Source organism: Pongo pygmaeus, chromosome 12 (genome assembly GCF_028885625.2).
Source record: "Pongo pygmaeus isolate AG05252 chromosome 12, NHGRI_mPonPyg2-v2.0_pri, whole genome shotgun sequence".
Classification (NCBI taxonomy): domain Eukaryota; kingdom Metazoa; phylum Chordata; class Mammalia; order Primates; family Hominidae; genus Pongo; species Pongo pygmaeus.
In genome coordinates this window covers 114,095,219-114,120,249 of record NC_072385.2, presented here as the reverse complement: position 1 = coordinate 114,120,249, position 25,031 = coordinate 114,095,219, and the positions used below count along the sequence as shown (strand labels likewise).

Below are 25,031 nucleotides of genomic sequence, written 5' to 3'. Positions count from 1 at the left end.
GATGAATCACTTACTTAATTTTGGTTAAAATTTCCAGCTGGTTTTAAACAAAATGAACCAAAATTTAGAGAATTTGTTTACACAAAAGCTCTACAACATTTTAAGACACAAGTTGGTTCACAAAGTAGTTCTTTAAAAATTCAAAGATTTCTAAAATCTGACAATAGGCAGGAAAGAGAAAAGTGTATACTGTCATGCTAAACTGTTATTTTGCACTCAAAATCAGTTTTGTCACAAAATTTTGTAGTTCAGTTTTCTCAGTACATATAAAATTACTTAATTTTTTACAACTACAGTTTCTAATTCAACTATCGATAGGGGGAAAAAAATGACAGTTGGAACCAGTTATTAAGTATGTGTGCACCCAACCAACTTCAAGTACATTCTGAGTCTATTAATATCTTAATTTAGTAAGAAAATTATTTCTTCTATAACACTGTTTTCCACCAAAATTTGTATTTTTATTATCATTGAAGAAAATCTCCAATATTCAGTGTCTTAACATTTATTTCATCTGTTTCACTTTTGACAAAATGAACTTACAAAAGCATTACAAGCATACCTCAGAGATATTGCAAGTTCAGTTCCAGATGACTGCAATAAAGCAAATATTGCAAAGTGAATCACATGAATTTCTTGGTTTCTCAGGGCATATAAAAGTTATGCTTACACTATACTGTAGTCTATTAAATGTGCAATAGCATTATGTCTAAAAAATACTTTATTGCTAAAAAATGCTAATGATTATCTGAGCCTTCAGTGAGTTGTAATCTTTTTGCTCGTGGAGGGTTTTACCTCAGTGTTGATGGCTGCTGAATGATTAGGGTGGTGGTTGTTGAAGGTTGGTGTGGCTGTGGCAATTTCTTAAAATTAGACAACAATGAAGTTGCCTCATCAATCGACTCTTCCTTTCACAAAAGATTTCTCTGTAGCATGTGATGCTGCTTGATAGTGTTTTATCCACAATAGGACGACTTTCAAAATTAAAGTCAATCCTCTCAAACCCTGCTGCTGCTTTATCAACTAAGTTTATCTAATATTCTAAATCCTTTTTTGTCATTTCAACAATGTTCACAGAATCTTCACTGAGAACAGATTTCATCTCAAGAAATCACTTTATTTGCTCACCCCTAAGAAGCAACTCCTCCTCCATTGAAGTTTTATCATCATATTGCTACAATTCAGTCACATATTTAGGCTCCAAGTCTAATTCTAGTTCCCTTGCTATTTCCACCACATCTGCAGTTACTTCCTCTACTCAAGACTTGAACCGTCAAAGTCATTCATGAGAATTGGAATCAATGTCTTCTAAATTCCTGTTAACGTTGATATTTTGACCTCCTCCAATGCATCACAAATGTTCTTAATGGCATCTAGAATGGTGAATGCTTCCTGGGCAGTTTTCAATGTGCTTTGCCAAGATTCAGCAGAGTAATCACTATGTATGGCAGCTATAGATTTGCAAAATGTATTTCTTAAATAATAAGATATGAAAGTCAAAATTACTCCTTGATCTATGGGCTGCAGAATGGATGTTTTGTTAACAGACATGAAAACAACATTAATCTCCTTGTATATCTCTATCAGAGCTCTTGGGTGACTAGATACATTGTCAATTAGTAGTAATATTTATAAAGGAATCATTTTTTCTGAGCAATAGGTCTCAATAGTGGGCTTAAAATATTCAGCAAACCATGCTATAAACAGATGTGCTATCATCCAGGTTTGATTTTTCCATTTCTAGAGCCCAGGCAGAGTTGATTTAGCATAATTTTTAAGAGTTCTAGGACTTTCAGAATGGTAAATAAGCATTGGCATCAACTTAATGTCACCAGTTGCATTAGCCCCTAACAAGAGAGTCAGCCTGTCCTTTGAAGCTTTGAACCCAGGCATTGACTTCTCCTCTCTAGCAATGAAAGTCCTAGATGGCATCTTCTTCCAATAGAAGGCTGTTTTGTCTATGTGGAAAATCTGTTGTTCAGTGTAGCTGAGGTAGGAGGCAGGACTCAACTCCAGAGGCAGGGCTTGGACATCAGTCCAAATTGAGGACTAGCTAAAACAGGGACTGGGTAGAAGCAGCTTTCCATAAGGCACACCCAGCAGTGTGCCATGTCAGTTTACCATTGCATGGCAACACTCAGGAGTTACCACCTCTTTCCATGGCAATGACCCAACAACCCAGAAGTTACTACCTTTTCCTTAGAAATTTCTGCATAAACTGCTTCTTAATCTGCATGCAATTAAAAGTAGGTATAAATGTGATTACAGAACTGCCCCAAGCTGCTAATCTCTGCCTATGGGGTTGCCCTGCTCTGCAAGAGCAGTCATGGAGCTATAACACTGCCACTTCAATAAAGCTGTGTTCTTCTACCCTACCACTGGCTCGTCGTTGAATTCTTTCCTGGAAGAAGCCAAGAACCCTCACAGGCTAAGCTCCAGTTTGGGGCTCACCTGTCCTGCATCATAGCCACCTTCATGAATTATCTTAGCTAGATTTTCTGGATAATTTGCTGCAGCTTTTATACCAGCACCTGCTGCTTTTATGTTATGGAGATGGCTTCATTCCCAAAACCTCATGAACCAACTTTTATTAGCTTCCAACTTTTCTTCTGCTGTTCACAGAAGGTAGGTATTACTTAACATTCTGTCTGGAAAAGGAGCTGGATAAGGGAGCTCCTTGTATTATAGCAAAGCAGCCAACATTTTATGTGACATAGTACATTATTAACTCTAGGTATAAAAAAATAAGCTAAAGATGCACATTGTTGTTCCTAGAGCAGCCACCAAAATAATAATGCAAAACATATAGCCAAAAATTCAATAGAAAAATCAAAATGGAATACTAAAAAAATTTCAATTAACCCAAACAAAGGAAAGAAAAGAGAAAAAGTGGGACATAAAACAGAAGCGACAAATACCTAAAAAATGGTAAAATGGCAGACCTAAATCCGACTATATCAATAATTATATTGAATGAAAATGAACTAGACACTACAATTATAAGGCCAATATAGTTGGAATGAATTAAGAAAGAAAAAAGTTTCAACTCTAGTCTGTGAGATGAAACATAAATATAAAAATAGGTTGAGGAATCCACTTGTGCCTGGTATCCTGGTGCACACGCCTTGCAAGCAATGACGCCATGAGTCTGACTTCCAGTTCCAGCATACAAGTTGAATGGATCGCAGCATTTGCTGTTGCTGCTGGGACAGCTGCAATTGGTTATCTAGCTTACAAAAGATTTTATGACAAAGATCATCAGAATAAAGCTATGATGAACCTTCACATCCAGAAAGACAACCCCAAGATAGTACATGCTTTTGACATGGAGGATTTGGAAAATAAAGCTGTGTACTGCCAATGTTGGAGGTCTAAAAAGTTCCCATTCTGTGATGGGTTTCACACAAAACACAACGAACAGACTGGAGACAACATGGGACCTCTGATCATCGAGAAAAAAGAAACTGGACACTTTTGATGCTGCATATCAACTTGTCGTGAAGTTAACTGATTGCTTAATTAGAATGACTACCACCTCTGTCTAATTCACCTGCCCTGGGTTCTAAATGTGGTATATTGCAAACTGCAGCTTTTGTATTCATGGCATTTGTCTTACTTGTTGAAACACTGTGGTGCACATTTGTTTAAACAAAAAAAAAAAAAAAAAAAAGGAAAAACCAGCCTCATAGCCTGTGGGTTATTTTAGTCTTGTAAGGATTCATTTCTTTAAAATATTGACATATACACTTGTATTTTATAAAGAATATAGTTGTATCTTGAAGTCAACATATTATTCTCAAAATTTTTTTAAAAACAGATTGAAAGTAAAAGGAAAGAAAAAGATAACTATGGAAACACATATCATAAAAAAAGCTGGAGGAGCTACATGCAGATCAGATAAAATAGACTTCAAGAAAAGGAGTGTTAGCAGAGATAAGAAGGGACATTTTGTAATGATAAAGGATTCAATTCCACATAACAAGCCTAAATGTGCCTGCAAGTGATAGCAAGCTTTAAAACAAATGAATCAAAATTTAACAGAAGTAAAAGAAGTAGTCAAATCTATACACAGAGTTGGAGATTTTGTCATCCCCTCAGCTACTGATAAAACTGTTAAACAAAAAATCAGTACAGGTATAAAAGATATGAATGATGCTATCAAACACTTTGGTCAAACTGGCACTTACAGAACACTACATCCACAACTATAGACTACAATACTCTTTTTAAATGCTATGGAGTATTCACCATATGCTGGACCATGACAGGTCTAAATACATTTCAAAATATTAAAATATTATGGAGTATGTTCCTTAACCACAACAAAATTACATTGGAATCAATATTAATGTGAAAGCTAGAAGTGCCCCCAACTATTTGGAAATTAAACAAATACTAAATAAGTTTCCAATAATTCAAAAGGGAAACTAGAAAATATTTTGAATTGAATAAAAATGAAAACACAATGTATCAAAATTCGTGAGATGCAGTTAGAGTGTTCAGATGAAATTTCTTAGCTTACATGAGAAAGGAAGAAAGGTATAGAATCAGTGTTACAAGGTTTCACTTTAAGCTAGAAAAAAAGAGCAAATTAAACCCAAAGTAGATAGAAGGATAGAAATAATAAAGGTAAGAACAGAAATCAATTGAATAGGAAATAGAAATAGTACACTGAAAATTAGATCTTTGAGAAGATGAATAGAATTGATAAACTTCTCACCAGAAGGATCAAGAAAAAAATATACAAATTACTAATATCAGATTTGAAAGAGCCGATAGTGCTACAAACCCTACAGATATCAAAAGGATAATAATGGAATATTATGCACAATGGTTCATTAGTAAGTTTGCCAGCTTACATGAAATGGGCAAATTCCTTGAAAAGCACAACTTGCCAAAACTGACACAGGTGAAATAGAAAATTTGAATAGCCTTATACATGGCAAAGAAATTGAATTTGGTATCAAAAACATTCCCAGAAAGAAAACCTTCAAGCTCAAGATTCCACTGCCGAATTTGATCAAATATTTAAGCAAGAAATAACATCAATCACCTGTAAACTCTTTCAGAAAATAGAGAAAGGAACATTTGCCAGCTCTTTTAATGAGTCTAGCATACTCTGATATATCAAAGCCTGAAAAAAATTACGAGAAAATTCTCCATTAACACAAATACAAAAATCCGTAACAAAATACTAGCAAATAGAGTTCATCCATATATGAAAAAAATCATTCATTGTGAACCAGTGGGCTTATTATAGGAATGCAAGATTGATTTAGTATTTGAAAATCAAAGAAATTCACCATACTAACAGAATAAAAGAGAAAAACCACGTGATCATCTCAAAATGTAGAGAAAAAGCATTTGTCAGCATTCAAAATTCACTTAAGGTTTTAAGATAACACACACACAGTGTATGGGGAAATCAAAGAAAAACTTGTTCAGTCTGATAAAGGGCAGCTACAAAAAAATCTACCAGTGTCATACTTAACGGTGAAACACTGAACACTTCTCCCTTACTACTGGTCACAAGACAAGCATGTCCCGTTTTCAACACTTCTATTTAACATCATACTGGAGGTCCTCACCAGTTCAATACAGAAAAGAAATAAAAGGCATAAAGACTGGAAAGGGAAAAGTAAATTTTTTCCTTTTCACAGGTGACCTGATTGTTTAATTATCAAAACTTAATATTGACAATAAAACTACTAGAATATGTGAGATTAGCAATGTCAGAGGATATGTCAATAAATATAATCCAATGTATTTCCAGGTAGCAACATTGAACAATTGGAAAATGAAATTAAAGAAACAGCTTCTTTTATAATTATGTCAAAAAGAAACATACTTAGGGACAAATTTGACATCAGTATTGCAAAAACTTCTCAACGAACATTTAAAAATGTTCTGCTTATGTAAATTGCACTGCTTAGGTTAACTGAAAGTCTTATAAAGTATCCAAAAAAAGACATTATGTGCATGGCATGTACTTTCAAAATCTATTGAATAAATTTTAATGAATACCTAATACATTCCAGGCACTGGAGATACAACAGTTAAAGTCCTGACCTCATGAAATTTACATCCTACTTAGAGAAGCAGCCAATAAAAAGACAAATTATCCTACAATATATCAAGTGCTAATAATTGCTATAAAAAAATAAAACTTGGTAAGGGAGAAGAGAGTAATGCAGGAAGACTCTTTTATATAATAGTGAAAGCCTTATTTATTGATTTAAGACAAGGTCTCACTCTGTTGCCCAAGCTGGAGTGCAGTGGCACGATCACAGGTCACTTCCACTGCAAACCCCTGGGCTCAAGGAGTCCTCCCACCTCAGCCTCCCAAGTAGCTAGGACTACAGGCATGTGCCACCATGGCCAGTTAATTTTTTTATTTTTTTTTTTAGAGGCAGAGTCTCACTATAATGCCCTGGCTGGTCTGAACTCCTGGGCTTAAGCGATGCTCCTGCCTTGGCCTCCCAAAGTGCTGGGATTACAGGTGTGAGCCACTGCACCTGGCCAAAAGCCTAATCGATAAGGGGAAAAAAAAAAAAAAAAAAAAAAAACATTGAGCAGAAGCCTGAGGAAAATGAGAGAATGAGCTATGTATGTTAATCAGAGATGAGAATTACAGGCAGAGGGAATAGCAGGTACCAGGGTCCTGAGGCATGAGTGTGCCAGTTTGAGAAACAGTGTAACGACTAGTGTCACCAGAGTGCAGGGAAGTGAGCAAGAGGAAGAGTAAATGACAGCAGAGGGAGAATGTCTCAGCGACCCCAGTCATGCAAGGATTAGGGATTTTCCTGTGTGCATTATGCAAAGCCACAGGAGCGTGCCATGACCTAGATATTTTAAAAGGATCTCTCTTACTATGAAGAGGATAAAGTTTAGGGCACCAAGGATAGGAATGGGGTGGGAGACAGAGGCTTTATAACACCTGAAGAGAGAGGTCAGTGACGGCACTAGAGGGGCCCAGAAGCTCTGGGGAAAAGTATTCTTTGTGTTCTAGAAACACACCAAAGACACAGCCCATAAGATTTGCAGTATGGGGTCTGAGAAAAAGAGAAAAAAAAAAAGTTAGAGTTTAACTGATCAGCCAGAAGAATAAAGTACCTTTAAAACTGTAGGTGGGGCACAGTGGCTCATGCCTATAATCCCAGCACTCTGGGAGGCCGAGGTGGGTGGATCACAAGGTCAGGAGATCGAGAACATCCCAGCTAACACGGTGAAACCCCGTCTCCACTAAAAATACAAAAAAATCAGCCAGGAGCAGTGGCGGGTGCCTGTAGTCCCAGCTACTCCGGAGGCTGAGGCAGGAGAATGGCGTGAACCCGAGAGGTGGAGCTTGCAGTGAGCCGAGATCGCACCACTGCATTCTAGCCTGGGCGACAGAGCGAAACTCTGTCTCAAAAAAAAAAAAAAAAACTGCAGGAAGTGCATGTTTGAAATAGAAAATCCAAAGGTACATTTTGGACTTGTCCCTTGTGAGATTCAAGTGGAGATCATAGACAGCTGAATATGCAAGTATGGAGCTTAGGGGACCAGGTTTTGGGAAGATAAATTTGAGGAGCCATCAGCCCACCGATAGGGTGATCATATAACTTAGCTTTCAAACTGCGACTTTTGCTGAGACTGAAAGGTGGTGCCAATTATGCCCAGCATTGGGCAAATACCAGAACTCTCCCAGGCAAACCAGGACACAGGGTCATCCTACCTACAGAGGGTGTTAGAACAATGAGACTAGGTGAGATGCTTGAGGAAATCAGGTTGGGTTGAGAAGACAAACATTACAATGCCTAAAAATCCAAAGATGAGAGGGGCCAGCAAAGTACTATAAGACCAGTCAGTATGAGAGCTGAGAGACTGCTGTCCTGGAACCCAAGTAAAGAACAGGATTTTCAGTAAGAGACAGTGATCAACTGCATAAATGCTGCTGGCATGTGATGGCAGTGAGAGGATGGATGAGAACTGGATGACAATGAAAGCTAAACTCTGACCCACAGAAAAGAAAGTGTCTGTAAAAGCTTTATTCTAAAAGCTTTATTCTTTTTTAATATTCAGGGTTGAAGAAGTAGAAAAGTATTAGAGAATGCACATAGTTTTCACTCTAAAGAGAAATAATTCAAATCCTTCTTTAAAAATACACTGTCCAAAATGGAATGCTTTGTCCGGGTACGGTGGCTCACTCGTGTAATCTCAGCACTTTGGGAGGCTGAGGCAGGCGGATCACTTGAGGTCAGGAGTTTGAGACCAGCCTGGCCAATATGGTGAAATCCTGTCCCTACTAAAAATACAAAAAAATTAGCCTAGCGTGGTAGCGCACACATTTAATCCCAGATACTGGGGAGGGGGGAGGCTGAGGCAGGAGAATGGTTGAACCTGAGGAATGGACGTTGCAGTGAGCAGAGATGGCGCCACTGCACTCCAGCCTGGATGACACGGCAAGACCCTGTCTCAAAAAAAAAGTGTTTTATGGTCAGTTAAAAGAAAGATTTTTAAAATGGCAAAAAGTAATGGTAGAAACGTTTAACATAGCACTTAAGATGTGCCAGCCACTGTTCTTAGTGCTTTGCATATATTAACTCATTCAATCCCTATAAGACGTGGACTTTTTTGCTCCTCCCATTTTAGAGGAGAAGCAGCCCAGGTAAAGGAAGGTGAAATAACCTATCCAAGTCCCCATGGATAGTAAGTGACAAAGCCAGCATGAGGACCTTGGTAGCTTGGCTCCAGAGACTGTGCTCTTAGCCCCATCTGTGCTTAGTGCCCCTAAGGCAGGGATATATTCACAGTAGGAGAGAGATTTTTCAAAAATTGACCCTAAGGTGTTGAAAACAGTCATATTTCCAAAGTCACCAAGCTAGGACACAGGATACACACTTGGTGCTTGCTCCCACAATAGATCCACTAGGCCAAGGACCAGAGCTTTCTAACCCCACTTGTGTGAGTCCATTCTCGCATTGCTATAAAGAACTACCTGAGACTGGGTAATTTATAAAGAAGAAGTTTAGTTTGCTCACAGTTCCACAGGCTGTGCAGGAAGCATGGCTGGGGAGGTGTCAGGATACTTACAATCACAGTGGAAGGCAAAGGGGAAGCAGGCACGTCTTACGTGGCCCAAGAGGGAGGAAGAGAGAGAAGGGGTATGTGCTACACACTTTTAAACAATGAGGTCATAATAGTGAACTTATTCACTATTATGAGAACAGCAAGGGGATGTCTGCCCCCATGATCCAGTCACCTCCCACCAGTCCCCTCCTCCAAACTTGGGGACTACAATTCGACATGAGGTTTGGGCAGGGACACAAATTCAAACCATATCACCACTCATCTGGGTCAGAACTTCATCTGCTACAGGTGCATTAGAGTTCAACACCTTCCAGCTTCCCCTTTCTTTCTGGAGTTCTGAGAAGACGCTATTTTCTTCCTAAAAATTCGACTAACTGGCTGCTCACCTGGAACATGACATCCTAGCATGGTTGTTATAAGTCAATGGATATACCCACAGTGGGGCAAGGTCCACCTAGAACGTGGTTACGTAATCTAAGTAGGTCTGGGGTTTTCCCCACTCAAAAACAATCATGAATATCTCTTTATCTCCCAATGGATTTGAAGATACTTTATCATTTTTTGATGAATGCATGGTTTTCCTCTGTAATATGAGCTATAATTTAACTAGCCCCCTTGTTTAAACATTTAGGGTTTTTTTTCCAGTTTTTCATTAATCAGAAATTCATAAATATTCTAGTGCATTCCCATATAACTTTCCCCACTGGAAGAGTTTCTTTTTTAGGGTAACTTTTTCAAAGCAGGTTGCTGGATCAAAGGATATAGGCATTTTATATTTTGATACTTGTCATACTGCCTTACAAATAGGTTGAACTAATTCACACTGCCATTAACTAAGCACTTCTCAAGACCTTAGCTAATACTGATTTTTTTTTTTTACCCAATCTGTTTACCCCCGCCATTAGGCAAAATATGATATTTCATGTCTAATTAGCATTTTTCATCATTAGCGATGTTGAACATCTTTTTTACATGTTCCTGACCACTTCATTTCCTCTTTTGTAAATTACCTATTTAATTTTCCATTAGTCTATGTGGGTTGTTCTTTCTCCTTTTGCTTTGTAATGGCCTTGTGTATATTGGGCTGATTAACTCTGCCATAAATCATGCAAATATCTTTCCCAGTTTCTCATTTGGCTTTAAATATTAATAGTATTTTTACAGGGCAGATGCTTTTCAGCTTTATTAAATACAACTTACATATTAGGAACCTGCAGGAGATTTTCTTCTGATTAAAAGATTAAATATTGAAGTTAAATCAGACCCGTATACTCCTAAATAGCCCATGCATAATGCAACCTTCCCTCCAGGAGCAGTGATCTAAGCTCTGGGGAGAGTAAAGATAGTGATTATATGTGTTCTGGTGGCATGGTACCTCTGGTCTCTATACTTTTCTCCTTCTCAGCCTCTTCCCTTTGGCTCCCAAAACTCTCACTAAAGCATGATGGGAGCCGTCTGTATGATCATCTCCCTTCCAAGGCTCCTGCCTTTTTAAGCTGATGTACATTCAAAGCTTTAGCTTTAGCACTGGAATTTAGCCCTCTGCCTTTTTGCATTTGTATGAATAATCCTTAAGAACCACCAAGCACCAGCATAAGTCTGGCCTATGTTGGATGACGAGCCCATTGAAAGCTCTCTCTGGTTAAAAATGGAGTTGCTGTGTGCCATCCCAAAAAGACAGAAAAGACAGGAAGACAGAAACAGACAGACCAGCAAGGGATAAGCCCAGGGTGGGCCTCTGCCAGCTTGCAGCCTTGCCCCAGCCTAGTTTTGACTATGGTAAATGGAGGCTGTCATCTGTGAACAGGCCCAGTCCTCTGCCAACAAAGCCCAATCATTGCCAAACCTCAAAGTCCTCCAAGTACGCGGTGGCCAGAGCCCACTCGAAAAGATGACTTCACCAGCATAGGGTAGAGCCAAGAACCAAAATACTTTGTCTTCTGCTGTTTATTTTAAAATCATGATTATGTGTTCCCTCTTCTTTCAGGGACATCAAACATGCAGTAACATTGTACAGGGACTTCTGGAGGCCTGGCCATTGGCACGAGCATAGAGGAGATGTCAGGCAGGTGCTGGGAACAGTGTATCCTTGGCAGATGTTCAAAGGGCTGATCACACTTGGCTAGCCTTGCTATCCAAAAAGTGTGTCTAGTCCCAAGGCCATGGCCATCTGGGAACGGTCATGCAGCACATGGTTCCCCACCCCCAAGAATACTGCTTCACCTGCTGCCTCCCCAAGAGGAAGCTGGCAAAGGTCAAGAGGGGGAAGAAGACCTTCTCTGACCTCTCATGCTCTTCCAGACCTACACTTCTTTACCCTGTTCATGCAAATCCTGGCTCTTTGGAGGCTCATACTGTCAAGAAATACTACCCACGACCACTCCCTATCACTACTGTCTGCCAACCTCCTGGACATTCTTTTCATTCATTAAAAACTCCAGGATCTGGCTAACAATTATCTCTACCAACCAAAGTCCCTGGGTGACCTCAACAGCTCCAAGAATGACCTAGTCAGCACCGGGCTTCTTCTACTTCTTTTAGCCTCTCATCAGCAGTGATCTCCACCTCCTCCTCACTTTAACTGTCATTCCTATTGTTACACCCTAGGCTTTGTCTTTATCTGTACTTTTCTACATCCAAAATCTTAAATTCAGTCACCCTAGTTTCCAACCACAGCCTCTCATCCCTCCAGCTCATTCACCTGAATGCATTCTCACTATATAAATATGTTCCTCCTTTGTGAATTCTTCCACCTCACAGGCACCACCAGCCCTGATTTATTTCTTTCTCCCTCTCTCCCTTCCTTCCTTCTAGTCTTTACTTTTTGCCCCACCCACCTGAGATTCCAGGGTTTTCTTCTGATTAAAAGATTAAATATTGAAGTTAAATCAGACCCATATACTCCTAAATAGCCCACACATAATGCAACTTAATCCTTCTCATCAATATTCTCAGATCAAACCCTTGTCCCCTTGATGTCCCTCTGCAACCATCTCACAAAACTGCAACCCGGGATCATTTGGACTCTCCAGTTCCATATGCCTAAATCAGGTGGCTAAATCCTACTGAAGAAATTAACTCACCCCTAGGTTTGGAGTCACTACAAATGCCTGGTCACCAGCTTTTTCCACACTGCTTTCATTTTCCTGAGGAGCTGGTGCAAATGTTCTCCACTCTCAAATCCTTGACTCTGTTCCCACGCTCTTTCAGCTCTCAGTCCCAGGAGACGAACTCATCCCCACTTTACAGAAATGATGGCAGCCACTGGATGAGACACTTGTCAGCAGCTTACCAGCAAGCCTACCAGTTGTCCCCTCTGCCCCCTTCCTTTCTCACTCCCACTAAAAGTGGAAAAAGTTTCTTTTTTATTTTTTTGCCCAAGGCTAATCCTTCCTTGTGTTCTTTCTCCTATCGCTTTCACCTTCAGTGTCTCATCTCTTGATCATGCGCTGTCTCTAGCTCCTGTCTTGCTACTGGCTCTTTGCCATCAGCGCTTAAACATGCTCCAGTCTGCCCCGACTTTAAGAAAACAAAAACAAAACAGCATTCCTCTGCCCCAGATTCCACCCCAAACCTCCTCAAACTCATTTCTTCAGTTCATAGCCAGACATTATTAATATTTTTTATTCTAGAATAAAACACAGATACAGAAAACCAGTAGAAATGTATAGCTGAATGAATAACCTTGTCAAGGTGTTCAAAAAATTGCATTTTTCCAGTTAGAAGCCCCTGGTGCTCCATTCCAATCATAACTTCCCCTTCCCCAAGAAGGAACCACTCTTCCGACTTTCAGAGTGCTCACTTTCTTGTATGTTTCTGTAGCTACGCCACCAAAAGTGCATCCCTAGGCACTACAGTTTAATCTTGCCCGTTGCTTATTTGATATATCCTGTAAGTATTTATTATCTACATGTTTCCTCATGATCCCTTTATTTTTTTAACAGTGTATTGGTAAAAGAACCATCGTCATGTGACCTGTAGGGTTTCTCATGGTCTCTGGATTTGGTTGATTGAACACTCATGTTGCACTTGTGTTCTTCTGTGTTCCTGTAAATTGGTAGCTGAGTCTAGTGGCTTGATCAGACTCAGATTTCATCCATTTAGCAAGACTATAGGTGATGGTGTTTCTTTCATCAGGAAACATTTAATGTCTGGTTGACTGTGCAATGTTTGTACCCAACAATGTTCAATGCCTCCTAATCCTGTTATTTTCTTTTCTAGCTTGAATATTTCTAGAAAAGATGCCTCCTCTCTCATAATTTGGTTACATGGTGGTACACAGTTGGTATAGAAAAGGCAGAATAAATGCTTCGTTCTTTCCTTATCTTTATCCAGTTGTCAAGATAATCAATTTGTTTCTCATCCTTCCAATGTGGCCAAGTAGTTTTGGGGTTTTTTTTAAGTATTATTGTAAACTCATGGATTCCTATGTTTTGCCAGTAGAAGCCTCTTCAAATTTGCTCCTGGCCCCTTTGACACAGCCCCCTTGGTCTTCGACAGCTTCCTTACTATCTGGTATGACAAGACGTTCCAGATTCATCTCATGTTTACTGTTCCAGACCCAGAATTAGACATTTCTCCTAGAAGCCTTGATTTGTTTTAATGGAAAACAAGTTTTCAAGACCACAATCTTCATGATAGGGATGCTCATGGCTACTTAGTCAGACTTCTTAAAATGGTTATCTTCACTTTCCAACTCTCATCTACTCCTTAGGCCATCCAACTTAACTTCTGCCACCACCACTTCCTTGAAAATATTCTTATCAATTGCTAAATGACATTAGCACTTCTGAGTCTCCATCCACAACTGACATAATCAATCACTCCTTTCTTCTCAAAACACTCAGAAACATTTATTTCTATGACACCAACATCTTCTCATTTTCCTCCTTTTCCTTTTTTTGAATTTTTTTCTTTTTCCTTTTTTCTTTTTCTTTTCCTATTTGTTTTCATTTTCCACCTTTTCAAATGCTCCTTCTCATTCTCCATTGTGACCTGTTTGTCCTCTGCCAAGCTCTTAAATGCTGTGGCCTTGAGATGATTAAGGGTGTCTTAAGACTTTCTTCTTCTTATCAGAACCCCCCTCTCTGATCTATATCACCTACTCCATGGCTGAAATTAACTTGTATGTTGATAATTCTCAAGTCAATATCTCCTGTTAAGCTCTCTCCTCAAACAGAAGACCAGCTATCCAGCTCTTCACTCAGATGTCCCACCTGAGATTTCCAGATACCCATCACATCCCCAGTCTCTAGCGTACTCCTGATGCAATGATTCGGATCTCAGTAATTGGTGCCTCTGTCTACCCGGTTGCCCAAATCTGATTCTGGGTAGTCACCTTTAACTCATTCTTTCCCTTCACCCCTGCAATCCAATCAAAAACTGAAAGTGACTCCCTCCATGGTCCCTCCTAGCTGTCTAGCATCTGCCCCCTTCTCTCCACCCACACCACCCTTACCCCAGCTCATACTGCCTTCATCCTGCTCATCTCAGCGACATCCTCCCATGTGGCCTCCCTGCCTCTGATGTGGCCCCTCCAGTCTATTCTCTACACCACAGCCAGAGCAATCTTCCTGAAACACAAACTAGATCATGTCATTCTACTGTTTAAAACAATGCTCTTAGCATACAGCCCAAAATTTTTTGTAAGATGATTTTTTTACAAAGCCCAGCATGATCTGGTTCTTGCTTGCTTCTCCATCCTCTCCTCTGATAATTGCCACTTTTCATTACCCACAACTCACTCCAAGATCGAGCTTAATGAACTTTGATCACTTTAAATGGCACCATTATTTCCTCCAGGAAGCCTCCCCTGCGCCCCCAAGTTTGAGTCTGATGCTTCTTTCAACACTAATTTGTGGCTTCAAAATTCCCAGTCCATTTATCTACATTCCTCACTCACCCTACTAGAGCAGAGTTTCTCCTTGTTGACAAAACTCATGCCACAGCTGCCTTATCAATTGCCAACTCAGGGACCCCTTCCTCTGGGTCCACCATGTATACCTCTGAATGTCAAGTTTCTATACTTAGAAGATCCTTCACATTCAGCAGACTTTCCTTAGGCAGAGACAGGCTGCCCATACTGGAAAGATGTTCTAAAAACATCAAGTCTGACCCTCCCATTTTACAGAGGAGGAAACTGAGGCCCCAGGAAGGGGCCTTTCAAAACCCCCTCAGAGAAGTGGTGGTTGAGACAATACAAGAATCCAGGTCCATTCAAGGGATTTTTGCCTTCTACCAGCAAGCCCATGAGAGCTGCTCCAGGAGGCCTTAGGGAAAGGAATGGGCCATTAGAGTTTCCTTAGTTCAAAATAATCTAAAGCCATATTGTTGCAGAAATCTTACAAAACTACAGCTGCTGACCCCAACTGGGGTCTACTTTGCCCAATGTTGGGACTAAATCAAAAGACATAGCCCAGTCCAGAAGACAGACTGGCCTAGCCAGTTCTAAAGGGACATGAAACACTCCCTACCCCCCACGGTGACGAAGGGACTCCTCTAGTCAATCAGGTGGCACAGACAGAAACATAGATGTAGTCACAGGAGCCAGGTGGATCTTGTTGTGGCCAAAGATGCTGGATCAGCCTAAGAGAAGACAGAACAAACAATTGATGTGGCAGAGAGATCACAAGTTTTGGTCCCTGACATGGCACAGTCCAGACCAGATTCCCCTCCTAACTGCTTGACCTCCCCTAGGTCAAGCCAGAACAGGGGCTAGATGACAAAGAACAGATTGTGGCTTGTCCGTGAAATCTGTAGACCATCACAGACCACACTTGGAGAAGCAAGCATTCTCCTTGTCCCACAGAGCTGGAGAAAGCATAGGTTCTTGGGTCAGATTCCCCAAAATAGGCTCTGAAATGAGAGTTTGCATTCAAGTGATTTCTTAAGGAAGTCTAACTGGGAGAAACTGGTAAGAACAGAGAAGGAAAGAAAGAAATAGAGTTTGATTGTAGGCAGAGACCCACAGAGGACACTCTGAGTCCGATCCTGCTGTAAGACTTCTCGGGATTGACAAATCTTCAGCAAGGGCTTTCATAACCCCTCCCCTCACAGTCACTGGTCCAGGGGAGAGGTAACTGCCCACTCATTTCTGGCTTCTATGCAAAGTAAAGCAGCACGAGTAGCCCAAGGGTATGAGGGGAGTCCTTCAAAGAAGAGCTGCAGGCTCCAAATGCTGGGGATTTGAAGCAAGAGCATACCCAAGACAGCGGCGCGCAAAATGGACAGGGGCAAGGGGAGTGGGTGGTGCATTGTCATTGCATCAAATAACAGCATAACATCATAAGGTGACCCAACTAAAGCCAAGCTGGAATTCACAGTCTTTCTGGCCACATGAGTAGAAGTCTGGTCATTGCTCTTGGAATCTGTTTAAATGAGCTGGTATACACGGAAGCTGTTTAGGAGTGAAGGGATGCAGAGACTCCTGGGGAGACAGATAGGGTAAGGAGGGGAATGGGAACCATACCAGGGAATAGTGTGGTGACTGTGTCTCCCTCCAGCCCAAGACAGGGGTTCTGGATCTCTGTCACTTGTAGCCAGAGTTCTAAGTAACACACTTTATCAGTTTGCTAGGAGGGGGATAATGAGCGAATAGACTAAAAAAGGCTTCATAAATAACAAATGTTGTACTACTTCCAAGTCACATTTGATGGTCTGGAAAAAACACTGAAGAGTACACATAATGGTCACTCAGTGAATATTTATTAAATGAATGAATCAAACTGGCTGAAGGAGGAGGAAGAAGAAAAAAGGGAGAAGCAGAGGAAAAAGGAGGGAAGGAAAGAAGAAGAAGAGTGGGTAAAAGGAAAAAGAAGGAAGGGAAGGGAAAGGAAAGGAAAGGAAGGAGGGAGGGGAGGGGAAAGGGAGGAGAAGGAGAAACCCACACACAGAACTCACTGTATCTGAAAATTCTAGGGCTAGGTCTAAATTCAGGCATGGCTGATTCAGGCCCTCAGAAGCTGTGGACAGGACCGTATGTCTCACCAAACTTTGGCACTGCTTGTCTCTGTGTCGCCTTCATTCTCAGGCTCTGTCTGAAGTAGCAATGCTTCCACCAGTGGCTCTCTGTGAACATCTTACCAGCTTAGCACCCTAATGGCCCTTTCCTCATAGCTCCAATATAAGTTCCATGATTGATTCTGATTCACTGACTTAAGCCATCTGCCCATTCTTGAACCAATGACTGTGACCAGGGAGATGGAATAAGCAGATCGGCCAGCCCTGGGTCACACATTCACTCTTGGAGCAGCTTACAGGTGGGTGGGGGTCGGTTGCTGGTCCCACCTAAACTGCATGAAATGAGCATGGGGGAAGGGGATTTCTCCCAAAGGAGAGCTGGGGTGCTGCTTGTTGAAGTAGAAAAACAAGGTGCTGGACATGCAAAAATCACAGTCTTCTATGTTCCTGTGTGATACCAAGACTGCTTCTGCAGCAGAAATGGCAGAAAGAAGGGTGGGCCCTTAACTTCCATAAGGGATGCACTCTTAGATGTCTATGAACTATAGAGTCAAGGAAATTCAAATGTTTGTACCAGATCCAGGCTTTATCTTGAATCACAGGTAACTGTTTTTCCAACTTCCATTAGTTTTCTCTCACTTGGTGAGCCATTTTGAAGCATTAGAGAAGCTGTTAAAATGGTTTCAGGAGATGCCTGGTGTTGTTTTCTTATAGAACTCCTGGTAAATTCATTTATACCATTGGAGTGAGTCCCTGATGAATTCAACATTTCTTCTTCTAATTTGTCCAAAACTTCAAACACTCATTTTCTTAACCCACCCAGTTTCTCTACACATCTATCTCCAGCAATAGTTTTTGGCATTCTTTAATGGTCATTGTTTTTCCCACTGGAACCAAGTGTTGAATCACCTCATAGCAGTTACAGTGTCCATGATGATGAACAGAGAATGTGAAAGTGGCCCTGAGGTGTGGGCAGCTTGCTGAGTGCTGAAGGTCTCTGAGAGAGACTCCTGTGGCCTTTGCCTCCCAGGATCTACTCACCCTTCGGCTGATAAGTGTATTCTCTCCTCCACTCTTAGATCCTAGGTTTTGGTGGAGCTTCTCACCATAATTAGGGCTGGAGCCTATAATGTAAGCCTAAAAACCAACTAGATTATCACAGCTCCCCAGTCACAACAATTAATTTGGGACCCAGTCAGAAATAATGAGAGGCAATGAGACACTGGCAGAATTTTCTGGGAAAGAGACTGCTGCTATTAATATTTCCTGCTGGACTTGAATCTGAGGGAATATCAGGTTAGGAGCTAAGGCTGCCATTTAGTACCCTGAGAGACAGATCTGGCCTCCAAATGGAGTCAACCCAAAGGAAGTGGAGTTGAAGGTGAGGAAGAGGGAGAGATGAGAGAGAGGCTAGACCCTGGTGACATTGAGTGAGGTGCCACCTGAAACCAGCCCAACCTCTGCCTTTTAAGAGAAGTGAGTTGATAAGGTCTCTTTTTGCTTACCCTGGTTTGTGCTGGGATTTCTCTCCCTGGAGAGCAAAAGTTCCCAAGTAGATGCAACCCTATTGTATTTCAATACCCTCTCAGTCCCCACCAGCCCATGGGTTGACATCTGGTCACATTAACAACAGCACAATGGAGGCTCTTAGCTTCCATGCACTGCACAGGGACTCAGCACCCCTCCAAGTCTCTCTCTCTTATCTCTTAGTGAAGATTTCCCCATTGGGTGTCTTATATGTTCAGGAACAATTTTGGTCATGTTCTTTCCTGACATTCTCTTATAAAATGACTGTGGCCAGAGGAGTGGAATGAGACCACTGACCTCGTTCTGATCATGAGCAGGGCTGGGAGGAGAGTGAGTATAGCTGGAAGCCTCCATGAGGAACACTCAATTCACATGGAGGAGAGGCCATCCATGGAGAAGAAGGGAGCACTATTGCCAGAAGAACAGAGAAGAGCGAGCTAAACACAGAAACAAGGGGGTCCGCCATGGGTAGAAGGGCAAGAAGTGCTGAGACCACCCACTGATGAGGACAGGAAGGCCTGGGGGAGGGAACAAATGTGCCAGTGGTCACTGGGTGAGGAGGTAGTGGGGCTCAGACTCAAGCCCAGGGGCCCAGGGTGCTCCCCCTCCTCAACCACGCCTTTGCTGGACAGCCATGCACAGTTTCGCAAGAGTCAGGAATGTGTTAAAGTTCACACTGCCAGTTCTGCCCAATCCACAGTCAAGTTCAAGTGTATTCCTGGATGGGGAGCAAAGGCAGGATCTGTCTGACAACACTAACTTCCCCCAACCTGAGCGCCAGCCCCCAAGGCTCCCTGCAATATAAACTGCCATGGAACACTGGCCTAGACCCCTGCAGACTTCCTACCCTCAGAAACAGCCATTCTATGGAATTACAATGTGGGGCAGGCTTGATCCAAACACTCCTGATTCACTGCATTGCAGCCATGCCCTGTGGGCTCTGATAACACAATCCTCTCACTCTTGATAAGCTTATTCCCCTGCTCCTTCAGACTTTCCTCTCTCCCATCATTCCAGAATTCCCTTGCTCGTTTCTACAATCTAAAGTCTTTCCTCTTCTTTCTCTAAGATTTTTCTTCTTCAAACCCCACCCCAACGTTCAAATCTGAGACTTCTCAATAGAAAGAACCCCAAATTGGAAGCAGGAGGCATGGGCGAAGGAGCTGACCCTGGTGCTGCCTCCTTGGATGACCTTGAGCCAATTTCCACACTTCTCTGGGCTCCAGCGTGCTCTTCTCAAGGCATTGCAGGCAAACGCTGGGATTCCCCACGTCATCTGGCCCACTATGAGCACAAAAGGTGCCCCGTCTCCCACCTCCCCTGACCCCAAGCCTCTGTCCCTCACACCAGGGCTGCCTTCTGTCCCCAGGTTAGACCTGAATGATGGGAAGAGATGTTCTTGCCCCTGGAGACTGGGCAATCCAGGGCTGTTTCTGTTTTAAAAATAAACCATATGATTCTTTCAGATTTGGGGGTTGAAGAGCAAAAAGAAAGAGGATATAAGAGAAGCTTCAGGGCTGATTGCCAAAAACGTTTCCCACCCTCCAATTTCTTAAACTAGGAGCATCTCAACGGGGAGCTGACCACATGGTCTTGATTTACTAAAACTTCACTCATTAGGCTGGTATCCTTTCAAGCATATTGGACAGCTAACAGGCGAGAAGCTTTTCAAAGCCCCTTCCCCTCCATACTGGGGCTGGCAGGGGGCCAGGAGGGAGGCCCCAGAGCAAAAGCACTTGTGCACCCGCCACCCGGGGGCTGTTCCTGCTGGGTTACAATCTCCCCACTGAATCAGAAGAAAGCTCTACTGAGGATCACACATGGCACAGATGTGGTCACACATGGCTCCAAAGTCCGAATCAAAGTCTTGGCACTGGACCCAGGTGTGATGGACACACATGTGTGCCCAAGGGTATAGATGAGAATATGGTCAGGACCACACACAACCAGCCCCCTATGGGTGTCATCTCCCGACACAGGCACACATGTGCTCACACACACTCACACACACACGCACACACACACAGAGGCAATGGTCCCTGAATGCTGGAGAGGCACATCCAGAGAGCTCAGTCTCTGCCTACAGCTAGAACATCTTGGACTTCCAAACTCCTTGTAAATTAGATGTTGAATCTGTGCACAGGCTCTTGCTACACACACTGAAAGACAGCAAAAGCATAAACCCACTGGAATCTAGCACCAAAATGTATTTTCCACCAAAGGATCTTCATAAAAATATTCTTTTCTATGAGCTGATGAGAGGCCATATTTCCTCAGTTCTGGCAGAGACCTGCCTGAGCATATCTTCTGTCCCATCCAGGAGTGTCTGCACCCCACATACCCAGCCTAGCACAATTCCACTCACAGGCTGCAAATCAGCACATCAGCTCTGTCCTGGGGACACAGCTTCGCTGGCAGAGGATTCCCAGGGCTCTGTGGGGCTCAGTCTATACCCAACACTGTGAGCACCAAAGGGTAAGCCAACCAAGGCATTCCTCAGAGACACCTTGCTTAGGGAGGTGGCGCAGTGCCAAAAGGGAAGCTGAAGTTGTTTTCCTGATTGGGAAACATACTGATGGTGACAGCAGAAAGAGTCAAACCCAGCAACTGATTGTTTCCCAGGCAAGAAGCTCCAGAATATGCTGCTGTCCAGTTGGAAAGGGCTTGCTGCCTCCCTAAACACCTTCCAGCTACATTTACTCTCAGAAAAACTCAGGGGTGAGATTCATGGATGATGGCTCTGAAAAGGGTGTAGTCCAATATGAGTTTCCAAATGGGAAGCGGAGGCTCAGAGAGGAGAAGGCAGTCCTGTTCAAAGCAGTGCAGAGCTGGGCCATGAAGCCAGGCTAGTCCAGCAACTGAGAGCACAGGCTTTCAGAACATGTAGTCCTGAAGGCAATTCAAACTCCACTGTAGCCAGGAGTTAACACCTACTTATCTAGGACTAGAATCCTTATTGACAAGAACACCACTAACTCACGGAGTTAAGTGAGAATTAAACGAGACACTACATAAAAGAAGCCAGTATGCAATAGGAGCATAATAAATGCTGATCTCTGCCCCTTCTCATTCCCACGTTCTTCCACCAACCTGAGCACAGCTTTGGCTGCTTTTTGAGTGCTTGACTAGAAGATGCTTTAAAGATCTGGTCCACAACCCAAATGTCCATCAATGATAGAATGGATTAAGAAAATGTGGCACATATACACCATGGAGTACTATGCAGCCATAAAAAAGGATGAGTTCACGTCCTTTGTAGGGACATGGATGAAGCTGGAAACCATCATTCTGAGCAAATTATCGCAAGGACAGAAAACCAAATACCACATGTTCTTACTCATAGGTGGGAATTGAACAATGAGAACACTTGGACACAGGTGAGGAACATCACACACTGGGGCCTGTCGTGGGGTGGGGGAGGGGGGAGGGATAGCATTAGGAGATATACCTAATGTAAATGACAAGTTAATGGGTGCAGCACGCCAACATGGCACATGTATACATATGTAGCAAACCTGCACGTTGTGCACATGTACCCTAGAACTTAAAGTATAATAATAATAAAAAAAAAGATCTGGTCCAAACTGAAAAGGTGTCTCCAGAGGATGGAAGCACAGCAGCTCAGCCCCCTCTGGACCAAGGCCAGGTAGAGCCCAACATTCCCAGGACTACAGGAAGACTCACGACCACCAGGTAGAGCCCGGAGCCTATTTCTCTCTCCCTCTTGCACTCTGGTCCTGAAAGAACAGTGGTATCAAGACTGGAGACTCCTCCTCATTTGGTGGCTTTGGTGGCCCTCCCTGAGTAGAGGAAGAGGCATCCTGATTCACAGCATCATGCAGTCCCAGGTGTGGCTAAGGGACTGGCAGGCCCCTTTCTGGCTGCAGATACTGAAGGGCTCTATGGGGGCAGGGGAGCACACAGGCTCTGTGGTCCCAGAAGGCAGAGCCAGGACCCAAGCAGTACAGGCTATTGTCAGGTTACAGGGGCATCATACTGCCAAATCTGCACTGCTTCTCAGGTTGCAAGATGCTTCCATGTCTATCTTCTCAGCTCAGGGTGTGGTGGGACATTTCAAAAGGTGGTGACTCCAAGATAAATCCTAGCAGAGGATGACCACCCCCCTACGACCACACTAAGAATTCCTCTAGTAGGTAAAGGTAGGAGGTGGCTTGGAGATCCCTCCCAGACCCAAGTGTCTGTGAGACCATCAGAGCCTTAGAGTCCAACTCTATCAAAAGTTTAGGGCACTAAATGGATAACCCCAAAGATCACATAAGAGGCTAGTTACTTCTGTGGAGTTCAGAAAAGACACCTACTTTCTTTCAGTCAGATGTGTCCAACAATTTAGCTGCTACACCCAAGGTAGGAAAAGTCAAGCTAAAATTCCAGGCCACTTTCCCCAACCCAGAAATTGAAAACGAACTTGCAAAATGTGAGCCCAGCAGAGCAAGATCTACAGCACTGACCCAGTGAGGAAACTAGGCCACCCAATGGGGGGCTATCTGCGATTGGCGCCTGCAAGTGAAGCATTTCAGGCTGAGCCTCCCGGGACACACACATCTCTGTCCGCTCAGTCTCCACACCATTAACAAGCGGGGATTTCCCTAGGCTGATCCTCGCCAGGTTCACTGGGCAGAAGGAAGTCGGCTTTCCAAAGACAAAGAAAGTCACTTCGCCCGGGAACTTGACATAGCCAAAGTGAGCCATCTTTCTCCTCTAGATTCTAAGACCTTTATGGCAGGGCTAGGGAGGTATACATAAAGAGGTCAAGCCTGGGTGTGGTGGCTCACACTTGTAATCTCAGCACTCTGCGAGGCCAAGGCAGGAGGATCACTTGAGTCTAGGAGTTTGCGTCTGCAGTAAGCTGTAATGCCACTGCACTCCAGCCTTGGCAACAGAGCAAGACCCTTTCTCTATTAAAAGAGGGATAGGTCACAGGGTGAGAATGGACACTCAGGGCCATTCTAGTCCAAGGCCCCATCTAGCACTTTGATGCTTGGGCCTCTCTGCAGCAGGAGCAGAGACTGCAGAATTGACTCTGCCAGTGACCAGGACTCATGAATGACTGCAATTCAGAAATGTTCCTCCATTGCATTGAAATCTGCCTTCCATTTTCCCCCACCATATCTTCATTTACTCACAAATATTAATCATCTAAGCAAACATGGCACCTGCCCAGTCAGTCTAGAATTTTAATAGAACAACTATGGCCTCCTGAATCCCCAACTACCTGTACCTCCCTCTGTCCCTCTACCTTCATCTCCTTCAGTTTCTCCTGCTGTGGAATGGCTTGGCAGGACTCTGCAGAAGAGTTAGGAGACCTTGACAACACACCCCAAAGTGTTTGGTCATGAGACATTTGAGGACCAGGGCCCTGCCAGGTCACAGCTGCCCGAGGTCAACGAAGGGATGACCTGAAGGGAATAGGTCTCCCAAGGGCCTGAACAAGCCCACTTGGCTGAGAAGGGAAAGCTCAGGGAATGGAGGTCATCACATTGCCAATAGCTAGTGTTTCAACTACACGGGAGAAAAAGGAAGCTCCCATGAAGACATTAGTCCATCTCCTTCCTTCGTTCTTGGGTCTTAAGGGAGCTCTGGTGCCATTTGGGGTTTATTTTGTTTTGCTCAGGTAGGGATGGGGGAAGAATCAAATTGCCATATATTGTGATGTCCTTACATGTGACCCACGCTGGTTTTCAGACGATGTTTGATGAAGCCCTGGAGAGTGCACAGAGCCCTTTAAGGGATGCTGGGGAGAGGAGTCTAGGGACAAGGTAAACTACAGCCAGAGGCATCAGTGTCTTCTCTGTGCCCCTGTCCTATCAGAACAGCAGCTCTGAGTTTATCTGTACTATATGTGAGCCTTTTTGTTTGAAGAAAGTCCTCCATGGATCTTTCCGGATGCCCTTGCTTTTTAAAACAGAAAATTTTTAAAGGACCTGAATTTCTGAATTGCAATCATTTCTGAATCATTTCTGAATTGCAATCATTCACGAGTCCTGGTCACTGGCAGTGTCAATTTCATGATTTCTGCTCCTGCTGCAGAGAGGCCCAAGCATGGGCCACGGAATGGTTTGGTGCTGTCTCCTGACCTTCCCACCAAAGTTCTTTTCATTTAATTCAGCAAAGCTCGAGGATCCCTTAAGGGTAAAAGGTGCTACACAAGAATCCTGAAAGAAGTGGAGGGCGAAAATGAATGGCAATTATTCCCTAATTGTGAACCATAAGATATGCAAATAGAAGGGCTTTTCCACAGATGGAAACCACACAGTCCAGGCTTGGCCAGGACACCTGAGACCTGGGCAGGTACCTCTGCTGGATTGTTCCCAGGATGACTGATGACCTGACATCATCAAGCCCAGCTTCAGGGCCCACTACAAGGCCCTACTAATGCTTCACTGCCCCAAGCCCACCTGTGGAATTGAACATAGAGTTTATCCTAAAAGGAGTCACCTGGATCAGGTATGGAATCC

General features: G+C 43.0%; 1 protein-coding gene across 1 annotated transcript; it reads left to right on the top strand.

Annotated features, from left to right (window-relative positions):
- Positions 1-3,142: 3,142 nt before the first annotated feature.
- Positions 3,143-3,478, top strand: LOC129030036 (CDGSH iron-sulfur domain-containing protein 1-like). The gene has a single exon (XM_054474807.1). The coding sequence runs from the start codon at positions 3,143-3,145 to the stop codon at positions 3,476-3,478; it is 336 nt and encodes a 111-aa protein (XP_054330782.1).
- Positions 3,479-25,031: the final 21,553 nt, after the last annotated feature.

Coding starts and splice junctions, on each gene's coding strand:
- LOC129030036 (XM_054474807.1), top strand. CDS start 3,143: ATGAGTCTGACTTCCAGTTCCAGCATACAAGTTGAATGGATCGCAGCA.